This window comes from Zootoca vivipara, chromosome 4 (assembly GCF_965207765.1).
Source record: "Zootoca vivipara chromosome 4, rZooViv2.hap1.1, whole genome shotgun sequence".
NCBI classification, from domain to species: Eukaryota; Metazoa; Chordata; class Lepidosauria; order Squamata; family Lacertidae; genus Zootoca; species Zootoca vivipara.
The window spans coordinates 101,042,434-101,057,826 of NC_142587.1; the positions used below are offsets into that span (position 1 = coordinate 101,042,434).

The window sequence follows — 15,393 nt, forward strand, 5'->3', positions numbered from 1 at the left end:
TGGAGGTGATTCAGAACTGCCAGGCAGCTCAGCTCAGGGAGTTTTGAACCCTGAAGTGCTCCAAGCAGGAGGTGGCCAAAGCCATCCTGGGGAGTGGTGGGTGGTGGGGGAACCCCCATGGGGAAGTGGGGCAGGGAGGGGCTTTGGGTCTGCTGGAGAGGAGGACCCTACTGGCCTAGGTTCACGTATCCTGTTTGAAATGGGAATCATCTTAGGGACTTCATGTGAAAATCTGGGTCAGGAATGCTGTTCCTAGAATGGAGGCATGTGCAACAGGTCAATCATGATCTACTAGTCGATACACAACTCTGGTCACTGCTCCCTGAGAAAAGCTCAGCAACTCTGGACAAAGACAATGAGTAGATCACTGGCAGGTTTTTTATTCCTGGGAGTAGATCTCAAATCTCTTGGGAGTTGGAACATCCCTGCTATAATGCATAGGTATATACACACAAAACAAAACCTGATAAAATTGATAATAATAATAATAATAATAATAATAATAATAATAATAATAATAATAATATCCAAAGCCATTCTGGTGAGTGATGGGTGGTGTGGGGGACCCCCAAGGGGAAGTGGGGGAGGGAGAGGCTTTGGGGAAGGGACCTGCTCCCCGTTGGCCGGGCTCTTTGCCCCCCCCACTCTGCAGTTGGTGGTGGTTGAAGAAGGATTAGGCTAGGGTTAGGCTTAGGGCTGGGGTTGTGGTCAGAGTTAGGCCTGGATAGGCATTTTAGATAGTTACCATAGCTAGAGGGGGGGGGATTTTTTCCTGGAAGAAATGGGCAGGCTGTAAGTAGGATTCCTTCCCTTTCTCTTGGTCTTATTGGGTTGGGGGGGGGGTTGAATCCTGGGGTCCCCTGCACAGCCTTGGCTCTCTGGAAATCGGCCTGGCCAGTCTTTTCCAGAGAGCTCAGCTCCTCCACACTCTTTCCCTGCCTTCCCCCTTTCTCTCCCCTCTCATTATTTACATTTATTTTGCATCTCTCCAACTGCCCATCTCTCCCTGCCAACAATGGTTATGCTCACAACAGCCCTGTGAAGTAGGCTAGGCTGGCCCAAGGTCCACCGGGGAGCTTCATGACTGAGTGGGGATTCGAACCCTGCTCTCCCCGGTCCTCCTTGTCCAGCCCTCCAACCACTACACTTCTGCCTGGCTCCATTTCCCGTCTCTCCAGCTGCCCAACCCCATCCGCCTTCTCTGGCTCCAAGGAAGACTCCACCACCTTCCTCATGTTCTGCTCCTCTTCTGGGACCCCTTGAGGCTTGGCGGACCCTCCTAGGGGTCTCCTCCCTCTCCAGGAAGAGCAGGGCTGTCCTCAGAAGAGGAGGCAGAGCAGCCCTTGAACGGCTGGCAATGCTTCTCTTTCCTTTCGGCTGGAGATAGCAAGGCATATGGCAAAGCCGGAGAAGGGGCTTCTGCCCAGAGCCACGGCCAAGCAGATGTCTCCCGGAAGCCTACCAGCGACAGCCCACTTCTGCGCCTGTTCTCTCGCAGGTGCCTTCTGTGATAGACTGCCTCTCTAGCTGGAAGCTCTAGACAGCTAGGGCTGATTATAACCAGAGATACTCTCCTCCTCCTCCTCCTCCTCCTCCGTGAAGAGACGTGATCCCTTTTCCAAAGCAGCAAGCCTGTTGTCCTTGCCGAATCTTGTGGCTGCCCATTTCACCAACCAATTAAACATTATGAAAATAAGTCCCCCTCCATGTTAATGAATGACCCAAAGCTCTCCCCTCTCCCTGCTTATGTTATTCTTCCACTGCTTGACTGCATGAATGAGGGAGCCAGGCTCTCTGGGTCCTGGCATGGCCGTAGCTCTTGAACCCAGAGCACCTGGGGCCTCCTTTCTCTCTCTGCCAGCCCTTTGTGCTCCGGGCTGCTTCTTGGAGGCTCTGATGATGCCCCTTCCGGTCACTGAACTGCAGAGAGATGGAAGGATTTGGTCACAATGGGCCAGCAAGGATCAATTAGGCTCCACATATGCATTTCTGTTCTGCCGATTCAGCAGTGGTTCCTTCTTCTCGATGCCCCTCCTCACACACAAACACCGCCCCCCCCCAATTGGGACTGCCGGCTTCTGAGTCACTCTCTCCACTCATCCCTTCTAGGATCAGGTGCTTTTCGGGGCACAGAGCCTGTTTGTGTGGGCACCCCCCCCCTCAGGCTGGGTAGTAGCAGAGTGCAGCAGAAGGAAACTGTGTTGGAATGTGACATCAAGATTTATTTACAGCGGAAAATACCAAAGAAACATGGCGTGATCTGTCTTCCACAGCAGTCTCCTCCTCCTCGGAAAGAGTAAAGGAGAACAAAGGACGGAAGTGATTTACAGACTGACTTCCACTCTTAAACAGACAGTACAGAAGGTGAAAACATGGGTATCTGGTTACACTAGCAATGGAAGAATGAAATACTGACAGTTTGGCCCCCAACTGGTCCAGGAGTGCCAGGGACTCCGTGGTGGGGGCAGTAGGGGCCTCTTTGGCCCAGACTGGGCCCTGACTCTGAGGCTCTTTCCTTCCGCAGGACCTCCGAGGATACGCCCTCTGTGACAATGGAGAAGAGCGGAAACTAGCGCCAACAGCATTTCTCCCAGCTCAGAGTAAGTATCTTGCCTTCCTGTATTCATTTCTTTGGTTGCTTCCATCCTCCCAATAGCACATCCCTGAGTGACTTTTAAGGCAGACAATGCGGTGTGTGTTCCTGGGTGCCAGGATGAGGCCAGAGGCTTTTCCTGCCCCCTTTCCTGCTGCTGCTTGCATTCCACCTCTGCCCAGGAGGCTGCAGGGCTCAGGGTGGTCCTCTGGGACAAGGGATTGGCTCCAAGGTGGGTGCAGCCATCCAAGGTGGGTTTTCGTAGTGTCATCTGACCCAGATTTTTCTTTCCTCTGCAGAATGTAATAGCTCGGCCAGAGTTGGCCTACCTGTGGCCCGATGGAAGAGAAGGTAAGCCCCACACCTTGGAGACAGGGAACTCCCTTGTCCCTTCTTTGCCCAGGACTCACCTCCCAGGTTTTCTTGCTGGGAGTCCTGCAGGAGCTGCTCCCTGCCTGGCAGGCCTTTCCCACCTGGCCTGGGAGGGCAGCGCCCAGACTGACTCCAGCTACAAGAAGCGGAGGGGGCTGAACAGACTCTGGAGTTGGGGTCTTGTTGAGGGGTGTTTGCTAACAGGGGTGCTTCCCGCTTCCTTTGCCCTCCATGGTCTCCCTGCCTGAGCTGACAAAGCTGGTCTCGCATGCGGAGTTGAGGACTCCTTGACTGCTGGTGCTGGCCGACTTCAAAATCCGTGTTGAGGCAGCTGGCTCTGGGGTGCTCAGGACCAATGGGGATGGATAATGGGAACTGTACGGTAGTCCGGTGGAGCTGCCGAGGACCCAAATTTGGGAAAACCTGCTTTAAAGCAACTTTTGCTTTTGGCCCGCATAGATGGGACCTGCCCACCCTTGTATTTTCTTGTCCTGATGACCTTTGTGCATTTATTTATTTATTTTATTCCTTAAGAGGGCAAATTGAAAGCGAAATCGTATGGCAAACAGCGGAAAAATAAAAGGTTGTGTTTGAAAACAACAACAACACAAAAACCTGGGGGTGGCCTCCTCCAATATTTCATGGGGGACCAAAGACCCCCACGCCTTTAAGAGTCAGTGCCGATTCCTCACACCAACAGGTCTCAGGATGGTTACATATAAAAACACAACATAAAAACACAAAACACCACATTTTTAAAGGGCATTAGATGTCAATCAGCCAAAGGCCTGGTAAAAAAGGTGCAGATTTGCCTGCCTCCTATAGCTGTATAATGATTTTTCTGACATTTGTATGGATTCTTTTATGGGATATGAGACTGTTGCTGTGACTGAAGCTCTTTCCACATTCTATGCACTGGTAGGGTTTCTCCCCTGTATGAATTCTTTTATGGGAAGTGAGATGGGAGCTCCGACTGAAGCTCTTTCCACATTCGAAGCACTGATAGGGTTTCTCCCCTGTATGAATTCTTTTATGGGAAGTGAGATGGGAGCTGTGACTAAAGCTCTTTCCACATTCCACACACTGATAGGGTTTCTCCCCTGTATGAATTCTTTGATGGGAAGTGAGATTGCAGCTGTCGCTGAAGCTCTTTCCACATTCCACACACTGATAGGGTTTCTCCCCTGTATGAATTCTTTGATGGGAAGTGAGATGGGAGCTCTGACTGAAGCTCTTTCCACATTCCACACACTGATAGGGTTTCTCCTCTGCATGGATTCTTTGATGGGAAGTGAGAGAGGAGCTCTGACAGAAGCTCTTTCCACATTCCACACACTGATAGGGTTTCTCCCCTGTATGAATTCTTTGATGGGAAGTGAGATTGCGGCTGTCCCTGAAGCTCTTTCCACATTCCACACACTGATAGGGTTTCTCCCCTGTATGAATTCTTTCATGGGAAGTGAGATGGGAGCTGTAACTAAAGCTCTTTCCACATTCCACGCACTGGTAGGGTTTCTCCCCTGTATGAATTCTTTGATGGGAAGTGAGATCGCAGCTCCTCCTGAAGCTCTTTCCACATTCCACACACTGATAGGGTTTCTCCCCTGTATGAATTCTTTCATGGGAAGTGAGAGAGGAGCTCCGACTGAAGCTCTTTCCACATTCCACACACTGATAGGGTTTCTCCCCTGTATGAATTCTTTCATGGGAAGTGAGATGGGAGCTGTGACTGAAGCTCTTTCCACATTCCACGCACTGATAGGGTTTCTCCCCTGTATGAATTCTTTCATGGGAAGTGAGAGAGGAGCTCTGAATGAAGCTCTTTCCACATTCCACACACTGATAGGGTTTCTCCCCTGTATGAATTCTCTGATGGGAAGTGAGATCGGTTCTCCAACTGAAGCTCTTTCCACATTCCACACACTGATAGGGTTTCTCCCCTGTATGAATTCTTTCATGGGAAGTGAGAGAGGAGCTCTGACTGAAGCTCTTTCCACATTCCACACACTGATAGGGTTTCTCACCTGTATGAATTCTTTGATGGGAAGTGAGATGGGAGCTGTGACTGAAGCTCTTTCCACATTCCACGCACTGATAGGGTTTCTCCCCTGTATGAATTCTTTCATGGGAAGTGAGAGAGGAGCTCTGAATGAAGCTCTTTCCACATTCCACACACTGATAGGGTTTCTCCCCTGTATGAATTCTCTGATGGGAAGTGAGATCGGTTCTCCAACTGAAGCTCTTTCCACATTCCACACACTGATAGGGTTTCTCCCCTGTATGAATTCTTTCATGGGAAGTGAGAGAGGAGCTCTGACTGAAGCTCTTTCCACATTCCACACACTGATAGGGTTTCACTGCTGTATGAATTCTCTGATGGGAAGTGAGATCGGTTCTCCAACTGAAGCTCTTTCCACATTCCACACACTGATAGGGTTTCTCCCCTGTATGGATTCTTTGATGGGAAGTGAGATGGGAGCTCTGATTAAAGCTCTTTCCACATTCCATGCACTGATAGAGTTTCTTTCCAATGAAATTTTGTTGATGGGAAGTGGAATGGGAGCTCTGACTGCAGCTTTCTCCACACTCCAAATTTTTACGTAGCTTCTTCTCTCCGGCGATTTTGTCGTGGTCACCTTTGTTCTCAATTTCGGATTCATCACAATCTGCAATGGAGACAAAAAGGGATTAGAGCCTCAGTAACAAATGGAGAAGAAGTGAAGGGAGTTGGGTGTGTGTTCATTACCTGTGTTATTTGTCATTAAACAACATATTTATTCTGATGAGTTGTTGAATGTTGCTTTGTTTCATATTCAGTAGTCGTCAAAATTGTGGAAGACATCATAAAATTATATATTAATGGAAAGATAATTTAATCAAGAATGAAATTCAACAAAGTTTGTTCAATTACCCGTATTCTACCAAATGTTATAGCCAAATGACCAGAAAAAGGAAGCGAAACTTGCTTAGGTTGACTTTTGTCAGTGTGTTATGTGATTGCTATCAAGTTGGTTGGTTTTTTTGTTCTTTCATTTAGTGAGGTTGTAAAACATAATAAAATTACAGAAATGGCACAAAGAGTTGACTTGCCACCCAGAAAGTGATGGAAAATAGTACTATTAAGTGAACACCACCACAGTTATGAAGAAATTAGAAGAGAGATTGGGGAAAACTTAACCAAAGCTGGCATTTCTATATTTTGAAGAGGTCTATGGGGACTCAGTAACTACAAAATCTGACTTCCTGGAAAAGGTGCACAAGGGCAAGTGACGATCGAAGAATGGAGAGACTGTCCCTACATGACAGAAGAAAATCATCTGGGTGTAGACAAGATGACATGGCGCAATGTAATGTGAGGTTGAGTGCAAGGACTGGTCTAAATGTTAGAATTCAAAGGAAAAAAGCCATTGTTATCTCTCAAGCAAAGGTTGAAAGGATTAAATCCATGTTAACAGGACAGCGGAACAATGGGACAGTATTATTTGGAGCGATGAAACCCAGGTCTCCTTGCTTGGTAGTGATGGCATGAAGTACGCGAGGAGAAGAATCGGATAAGATTTACATCCTACTTGCATTACACCGACCGTGAAACACCCAGAGAGTGTGATGATCTGGGGTTGTATGGCAGCAAAAGGTGTGGGCAGAATTTGTGTCATTAATGAGAATGTAAATGCCCCAAAATACATGTGAGCTGAGAGGGTTAATAGCTCAGCAGTCATCCTGTATCACGAGGGGCCCTGTGACGTGTCATGTAAAATTGGACAACATTCTACAGAAACAACACAGCAATAAAGTGCAATTAACAGAGGCAATAATTCAATCTTGGTTTCACATTATTACAGCAGCAGAACTAAAAATTTGGTTCACTTCACGGGAAGGCGTTGTAAGGCCGTAATTAAAGCTAAAAGTTACCAATGGTTACCAAAGGTTTCACGTTTTTTCTTTATGACTGCTGTTCTAATAAATACTCCTTCCTCCTCATCACTGCTACTACTACCTGAGATTCAATAAGCCTAGCTCTTCTCTGGGATGGATTTTCTAACAATTCTGAAGCTGACATTTAAGGTGGCCTGGGCAGTTCAGAGCAGCCCAATCGTGGCAGAAAACGGAACAATTTGAGGAAGATTGTTCAAAGAAAAAGACTGTAATTTACTGTTTATTGGGGGGGGGGGTGTTAGGTTCCCAGGTGTTATAGTGTTATGGTGTCCACTGTAGAGTTCTGTGGAAATATATGAGGTTCATCACATAGAGGTATTTTGTTGAATTTCCAGGCAGATATGACGATCCCACGGGGAGCCTTACCAAGAGAGGCCACGATCCCACGATTCTCCTCCATGACGTCCTTATGCAGAGCTCTCTGGTCAGGATCCAGCAACGCCCACTCCTCGTCCGTGAAATGAACAGCGACATCTTCAAAGCACACTGGACCCTAAAAGAAAAAGGGAAATGTCTGAGACCCTACCTGCCCGCAGACTGTCTTGCCAGAGTGGTGCATGCTCTAGTTATCTCTTGCTAGGACTACTGCAATGCGCTCTACGTGGGGCTACCTTTGAAGGTGACCCGGAAACTACAACTAATCCAGAATGCGGCAGCTAGACTGGTGACTGGGAGCGGCCGCCGAGACCACATAACACTGGTCCCTGAAAGACCTACATTGGCTCCCAGTACGTTCCCGAGCACAATTCAAAGTGTTGGTGTTGACCTTTAAAGCCCTAAACAGCCTCGGTCCAGTATACCTGAAGGAGCGTCTCCACCCCCATCGTTGTGCCCAGACACTGAGGTCCAGCGCCGAGGGCTTCTGGCGGTTCCCTCACTACGAGAAGCCAAGTTGCAGGGAACTAGGCAGAGGGCCTTCTCGGTGGTGGCACCCACCCTGTGGAACGCCCTCCCATCAGATGTCAAAGAGAAAAACAGCTACCAGATTTTTAGAAGACATCTGAAGGCAGCCCTGTTTAGGGCGGCTTTTAATGTTTAATAGATTATTTTATTTCATTTTTCTGTTGGAAGCCGCCCAGAGTGGCTGGGGAAATAAATTATTTACTATTGTTGTTGTTCAATTTCAATTTCAACACCTTTATTGGCATATATATAAAATATAAAAACAAAGACAAAACATATAAAACATATAGGACATTAGTATAAATAGTAACTCTACATCATACAGAAATAATGGTGAGCAGGAGGAGGAAGAGGCACACAAGGGATCCTCAGCTATCATTGTTGAAGGCTAGATGTACTGATTTTAATTACATAAATTCTGGACAAGTAGTGGGCCATAATTCTGGTAATTTCGGGGAAGTCATCCCTCAGCAAGAGCTGGACCACTGTTTCCTTGTTGGGGAGGGTTCCAGGTCTCATAAAGGATAAGAGGGGGCCAAAATAAAAGAAATTAGAAAGGGGACAGTCCAGAATCATGTGAGCCATAGAGTCTACCTCTTTCTGGCCACAAGGGCATAATCTATTCCAGTAGGGGATGCCTTTGAGTCTTCCGGCTAACACAGAGGATGGAAAAGCATTTAGACGGGCCAACATAAATACTCTGCGATAAAAAGGAGATACCAGGTCATATAAATAATTAGGTATCAATCCTTGGTGCGGCGGCAGCCCCAGGAAGGCAGGCGAGCATACTAGAGGTTGGGCAGGATGAAGTTTCTGGAATTCAATATCAAGCAGTCTCTGCTTAATAAGAGTAAAGATATATGAATCCTCATATGTCAGGAGGGAATCCACTGAAAGGCCTAGTTGCCTAAGTTTGTTGGAAATATTAGAGAACCATGTAAAGCTGTGGCTATCTTTCAGAAGATAGGATATCAGGCTATCTGGATCGGTATTAAAATGAATTTTTAGCCAATATTTAAAAGTAATGATCCACCCTCTTGTCTCAAGAAGGTGTTGGCCCAATTCTGCACAGATAGCCAGGTATGGCACACATTTTGGTACTCCAAGGATTTGCCGAAAGAAGGATGATTGGACTCCTTCTACTTTGTTGTTAAAGCTGGATATCCATAAGGGGATCCCGTATAGAAGCTGGGAGGCGGATTTTGCCTTATAGGCAGCAATTGCTGCAGGTACAAATTGATTCCCACCAAGAAAATGAAAGCGCTTGATTTGTGCAACCGAGCATCTTGCTAAATTAATTGTTCTGTTGCGATGGGTCACCCATTTTAAGTTATAGTGAAAGGTGACACCCAAGTATTTATAGCATTTAACTTGCTCCATTTTTTGGGTTCCAATCGACCAATTGAATGGACACCAACTTTTAGAAAAAACAAGAATCTTTGACTTGGAGTAGTTAATTGCTAGGTGATTCACTTCACAGTAATTGGAGAATGCTCTTAAATATCTTTGTAGCCCAACTCTGGAATAGGAGAGGAGAGCAGTATCGTCTGCGTACAAGAGGGTAGGGATTGCTTTGGTATCTAATCTGGGAGGGTGGCCATTTACAGCAGATAAATGTTGTTTCATATCATTCAAGAATAGGTTAAACAAGTGTGGAGCAAGTATACAACCTTGTTTAACCCCTTTAGTGATTGTGAAGCTGGTAGATAAATGACCATCAGGGGAAAACTTTACCTGACCTTTAGTGTTGGAATGTAGCTTTTTAATCAGAAAAAGTAGGCGGGTTTCCATCCCGGAAGTTTTCAATTTATCCCATAATAGACCTCTTGGAATTGAATCGAAAGCGCACTTTAAATCGATAAAGGCCACATATAGCTTCCCCTTGTCCGATTTCGTGTATTTTTCAGCTAGGGATGCCAATAATAGACAATGGTCTACTGTCGATTTATGTTTTGTAAAGCCAATCTGTTCAGGACCAATAATTCTTTTCTTTTTCATCCAATCTAATAAGTATCTCTCTAGATGTTTTGAGTAGAGTTTACATATAGTAGATAGTAAACTAATAGGTCGGTAATTACATGGCTGCTCAGGGTCACCTTTTTTATATATTGGAAATATTATAGAGGGCAGCCAAGAGTTCGGTACTATTCCTGTTTTATCAATAAGCGTGAACAGATTAGCAAGTGGAGGTGCCCACCAATTGACATACTTTTTCAGGATCTCAACAGGGATCCCATCAAGACCTGGGGCCTTTCCAGGTTTTAATTCTCCAATCAAAACCTTTATCTCGCCAATGCTTACCGGGGGCCAGTTTGGAGTGTTTAAAGGAATAGGCTCATCATCAGCAGGAGGGGGGTAAAGTGAGTCATTGAATATTTTGCTGTAATAATCGACCCAGGATTGTTGGGAGATAGTGGGGGCAGTAGGAAATAGATTATTATTTAGATGACTGGAGGTTATTTGCCAAAATGTTTTATGGTCATTCGAATTTATAGCGATAATTAAACGTGACCATTTTTTTAGATAATATGCGTGTTTTTTCCTGACTATAAGTTCGTTGTATATCTTCCTACTAGCAAAATAAGTTGTTTTGCTTATCTCATCACTCTTTTTGCGAAAGTCACTGAAGGCTATTCTAAGGCATCTTTTCGCTGTATAACATTCCCGATCAAACCAAGAAAGACGATTAGAGGGGGTAGCAATTATAGGTTTAGCTATTGTATCGCACTGATCTATCACTTGTGAATAGGTTGAGAGTGCTGTATATGGCGAGTCAGAGTTGATAAGGGAAGCTCTCAAAAATAACATTCTATCGGAAGTCAAGGGTTTAGTAATCGTCCCCTCAGATTCGTTTGACCACCTAATCCGTTTAAGGACGTTGTAAGAAGAGTGATCAGAGTGACTAGATTGCGAGACCTTAGTATCGGATTCACATTGGATAGTCAGCAATAGAGGAGAGTGGTCACTTTCAGTACGGACTCCAATAGAAAAATGACTAACAGCTGTTAGGAGATTTAACGAGCAGACACAGTAGTCTATAACACTACGGCCCCTTGGTGAAATGAAGGTGAATTCATTATCGTCTGGGAAGTTGTTCATACCATTTAAAATGACAACATTATGAACAATGCAGAACTCCAGGAGCTTTAAGCCTGCTCTGTTCACTTTGCAGTCTCTAGAGGAGCGAGGGACTGAAAGAGGAGGGGGTAGGATATCATGGTCTTCCAGTCCCAGCTGGGAAGCAATTTGATGGTTAGAGGCCCCTATTCGTGCATTTAGATCCCCCATAATAATGAATTGGGCAAAAGGCAGAGATTTTGTAAGGGAGAGCATAATATCTGTCATCCTAGACCAGTTGTCAATTAGAATAGTTTCATCCTCTGATGGCGGGAGATACACATTTATTAAAACCAGCTGTTCCATTACTGTGCTTATTAGAAAGGCTTGAGCTATAGGGGCAAAGTTGCCCAAAACAGTTAATTCAAATGGCAGATTATGTTTGATTAAGGTCAGAAGACCGGCTTTACAGCGACCTTTAGGAAGGTGTCTATATGCTGGGACAGTGAATGAAGAAAATCCAGCAATATTTACCACATTCGCAAGCCAGGTTTCCTGGAGGAGTATAAGGTCGAAGCCGTTAAGGTAATCAATAAAGTCAAGATCCTTGGCTTTATTCTCCCAGCCAGCAATGTTCCAGGAAAGCAGACACAGACTCCCCGGGGTGGTTTTCAGGGGGCATTTCGAGTCCCCTTCACAGGCAGAGGAAGCAGGGCTGACTCGGGGATCGGCTATACGGGAAGGATTTACAGATGAAAAAGAAGTAGACGATTCGCTTTGACTCAATACTGGCAAAGGGGTTTGCATAAAGTTCTCCTGGGGTCATTTGTAATTCCTCTGTTTGTTTCCAATTGTCCAGTCCGCGGAAACGACCGGTTCTGGAGCCCGTTCAATGATATCTGGAGAAGTGTTCAACTTGCTTACATTAGAGGGGAATGGTTTAATAGAGATGTTGATAGAAGCATCTGGGCTAGGCGCTTTATTTGGGGATCCCAGTTCAGACTCATTGAGCTCTCTCATTTTTTCCCAAGCTAAGGAGGTGGCCATATTTGCCTCGGAGAAGGGATGCATCGGAATTGTGTCCAGGGGAGGGCCTTTCATCATTCGGTTCTGAGAGAGTGGGTTCATCTCTGCTCTGACCATTTGAGATGGCGGAACAGCAGGTTTCCTGGCCCACAGGTCTAACTCATGATGATATAGATATGAGACAGAGTTTGGGACATAGTCGGGCGTGTTTAACTTAGGTGGAGCTGCCTGTTCCTTTGTCAGATGTACCAGGCAGGAGCGAAGAGTGTCAAGTTTTTGAAGTATTTCACTCTGAGCTTCCTGAGGAAGGGCGCTATAAGAATAAAGTAAATTATTTTCAAAACTGTCAAGGTCGTTAGCCTGGTTTACTACCTCAGGAGAGTTCGGCTTTTGATGGTTCTTAGCGAGCAGACCCGACGGATGATCAGGGTCATCATCGGCTGAATATATATTGATTAGTTCATATTGATCAGTCTTTTGTTGGGAAATTATTGGGGTATGAGCCAAATGAGGGAAAAGGGGAATTGGGGGTATCTCATTTATAAAATGCCTTAAGACTCTTACGCCTCTTTTTTTAAGGAAATCTCTATATTTATACACTAATTTTACCCTTCTCCAATCACTGAATGTGACCACTGCTCTGGCTAGGGAACCATCAAAGTATAGATATTCCACCCTTTCCAAGTCTGTGAAGTTAATAGGGATATCTGGCACGCTGGTCTTTAGAAAGTTTAACAAATGATCTTTACGTTCCTCTTGAGACAGGACACCTGGAGGTTTAGGATAGCTTGAAAGGACTAGCTTGTTTGAAGACAGCACCAGTTTCCAGTTATTAATTTTCATGGTCTTTTCCTTACGAGGTTTTGTTTTTCCAGCTGATAATACATAGGACCAAGGATCCTGGATCAAGGGTTCTTGCTGAGGGATTAGTGCTGGTAGGGGACCCGGACAGTCCAATGCACACTCGGAACAGAGGTTGAGAGGGGGTTCTTGTAAAGGTGACTTCCCAGCGGTCGACCTCACTGGGTTCCTTCTGCTTCCAGTAGTTGGAGCACTTTCAAGGAGATTAAAAAGCTTTTTAAAATCCATTTTTTTGTATTGCACTGTTTTATAATTTTTGACATTCTTACTCTTCTTACCGTAAAACTTCAGGAACTACCTTGCTCGATGAAAGATCAAAAAAAGCTAATAAAGCTAATAAAGCTACTTTAAAGAAAGCGCAATCTCTAAGGAAGGTGCAAACAAAAATTACTCGCTTCTACTCGAATAAGGGAAAAACTGAGATTACTAGAAACCAGCAGGATATAGAAACTCCTCCTCCCCCCTCCGTTACTAAGGCTTCGAGCTGCTACAACGATGGGCAGATCCTGCAGAGAAAAGACTGCGTCGAGGAAAGCCATAATAATGGATTAAATGCACTCAAAACATCCTCAATGCTATCTGATACTGATGTTGCACCATCTCTGATTCTGAGTGCTAAACTCCAAGTTCCCCCTGAATTATCCCAAAACCAAATAATGGAGAACTTTATGCTAAAACAAATTTCAGATCTTTCTTCGGGAAATACCAGATCACTTAAAGGCTCCCTACCCCAGCCCCCGATGAGAGACGATGAGGAAGTTTCAATTATTAAATGGCTTGCCCTCTTAACTGAGGACATTGAACTTATAAAATCTTATTTGGCCATTTGTACGAAAACCCTGACCACCGTGACAGACATCTGTAAAATCTTCTGGAGTAAATCTACCGGTGGTGTGCCAGAAATGGCTAGCAATAACTCCCCTCATGTCTCCTGCAAAAATAGATCTCTAAGGAAAGCTAAGAGATCTGGTAGATTTATTGTTGTTGTTGTTGTTGTTGTTGTTACTGCCGCCCACAGGCAAGCCATAGCTTTCTGACGTCATGCCCTCGGTCTCACCTTTAGCTTTCTGAGTAGTCTCCCGTGCCCTTTCTGTGACCTTTGCCTTCTCTTGGAGAGGCATGGCTCACTTGGTGGAGCAAGTCTCGCAAATATCAGAGGAAACATAAGTGTCAGCTCACGATGTAAAAGTGCTAAAGGTCAGACTGTTCCTAAACGTGTGCATATTGTGCATATTCCTAAAAGGAGCCTCTGCCAAGCTAGCATTCAGCTTGGTTATGCACAGCTCACCTGCAATAACTCCTCACTTGCCTGCTTTACTTCATCTGGTGCCCAACGTGGGGCTAGTTTTACACACTTCGCTCGGCAAGAGCTACGGATCCCGGTGAATATACGAAGGAAGGAACATAAGTATGGGGAGTTCCCTTTCTGCCCAGCAATTGCACAATCGTGAAGATCTCCATTATTTGCTTGTACAAGCATGGCATCCTTGATCTTGCAAGGCACTTAACCCTCTCTTGAAAGCAATTGATGCACCTTGTCCCTGGTAATCCAGAATGCGGCAGCTAGACTGGTGACTGGGAGTGGCCGCCAAGACAGGAATGCTTTGATGGTGTTTCCTGCTTGGCAGGGGGTTGGACTGGATGGCCCTTGTGGTCTCTTCCAACTCTACGATTCTATGATTCTAAGACTTGTGTCGAGCTACTAACCACAGCAAAATCTGCAACAACTGTGTTAGCAAACTCCTTAAGCATACCTGGTGGGCGTCTCGCCCTTTGTAGCTCCTTCTGAGTTGCGCACCTGACGCACCTCCTCCACTGTATCAGTGGAATTCTCCTTAGTGCACCTGCTGTTTATAACAGCAACAGACTTACTATGCAAGTCTCCAGCAATGGGGTTGCCTAGGAGAGCTGGACCATGAAGAAGACTGATCACCAAAGAATTGATGCTTTTGAATTACGGTGCTGGAGGAGACTCTTGAGAGTCCCGTGGACTGCAAGAAGATCAAACCTATCCATTCTGAAGGAAATCAGCCCCGAGTGCTCACTGGAAGGACAGATCCTGAAGCTGAGGCTCCAATACTTGGGCCACCTCATGAGAAGAGAAGACTCCCTGGAAAAGACCCTGATGTTGGGAAAGATGGAGGGCACAAGGAGAAGGGGACGACAGAGGACGAGATGGTTGGACAGTGTTCTCGAAGCTACCAAGATGAGTTTGACCAAACTCTCGAGGCAGTGGAAGACAGGAGTGCCTGGCGTGCTCTGGTCCACGGGGTCACGAAGAGTCAAACATGACTAAACAACAACAACAACAACAACAAATTTACAAACATAACACCCCAGAGATGAAGGGTTTTCTAGCTCCCTCAGGCCTTAATCTTTCCATTGATTATAGTTCCTTTTTGTAATCTAACCCTATGGCTTTGTATTTTATGGCATGAATTCTCTGTTCACACCATATTGTTCTGTCCCTTTAAATGGTTTTTAGCCCTTCATGTATTTAACGCAGAGAAGTTTACACTTTGTATCAGCTTCTGCCGACCTTGAAGATTGTATGCAATGCTTGAGCTTTTTAGCCGTTGCTTAACTCTCTTATATTGCTCCCATTGGTGAGTATAAGGAATTGTCTGTATAAATTTTTTAGATTG

The 15,393-nt window shown here is 45.5% G+C and overlaps 2 protein-coding genes across 2 annotated transcripts in view; both read right to left on the reverse strand.

The window, feature by feature from the left end:
* Positions 1 to 11,802, reverse strand: part of LOC148686086 (uncharacterized) — a 55,847-nt gene extending 44,045 nt beyond the window's left edge. The window contains exons 1-3 of the mRNA XM_088668971.1: positions 11,396 to 11,802; positions 7,268 to 7,394; positions 3,812 to 5,631 (exon numbers count right to left, since the gene is read on the reverse strand). Of these exons, the coding sequence (XP_088525097.1) occupies positions 3,812 to 5,631; positions 7,268 to 7,394; positions 11,396 to 11,668 (2,220 nt within the window). The 5' untranslated portion in view covers positions 11,669 to 11,802. The remainder of the gene's footprint in view (positions 1 to 3,811; positions 5,632 to 7,267; positions 7,395 to 11,395) is intronic.
* Positions 11,684 to 13,869, reverse strand: LOC148686088 (uncharacterized). Its single transcript, XM_088669012.1, has 2 exons — positions 13,765 to 13,869; positions 11,684 to 13,042 (listed from the first exon to the last, which is right to left on the reverse strand). Exons 1-2 carry the CDS (start codon positions 13,867 to 13,869, stop codon positions 11,684 to 11,686), a joined length of 1,464 nt encoding a protein of 487 aa, XP_088525138.1.
* Between the last annotated feature and the right edge of the window lie 1,524 nt (positions 13,870 to 15,393).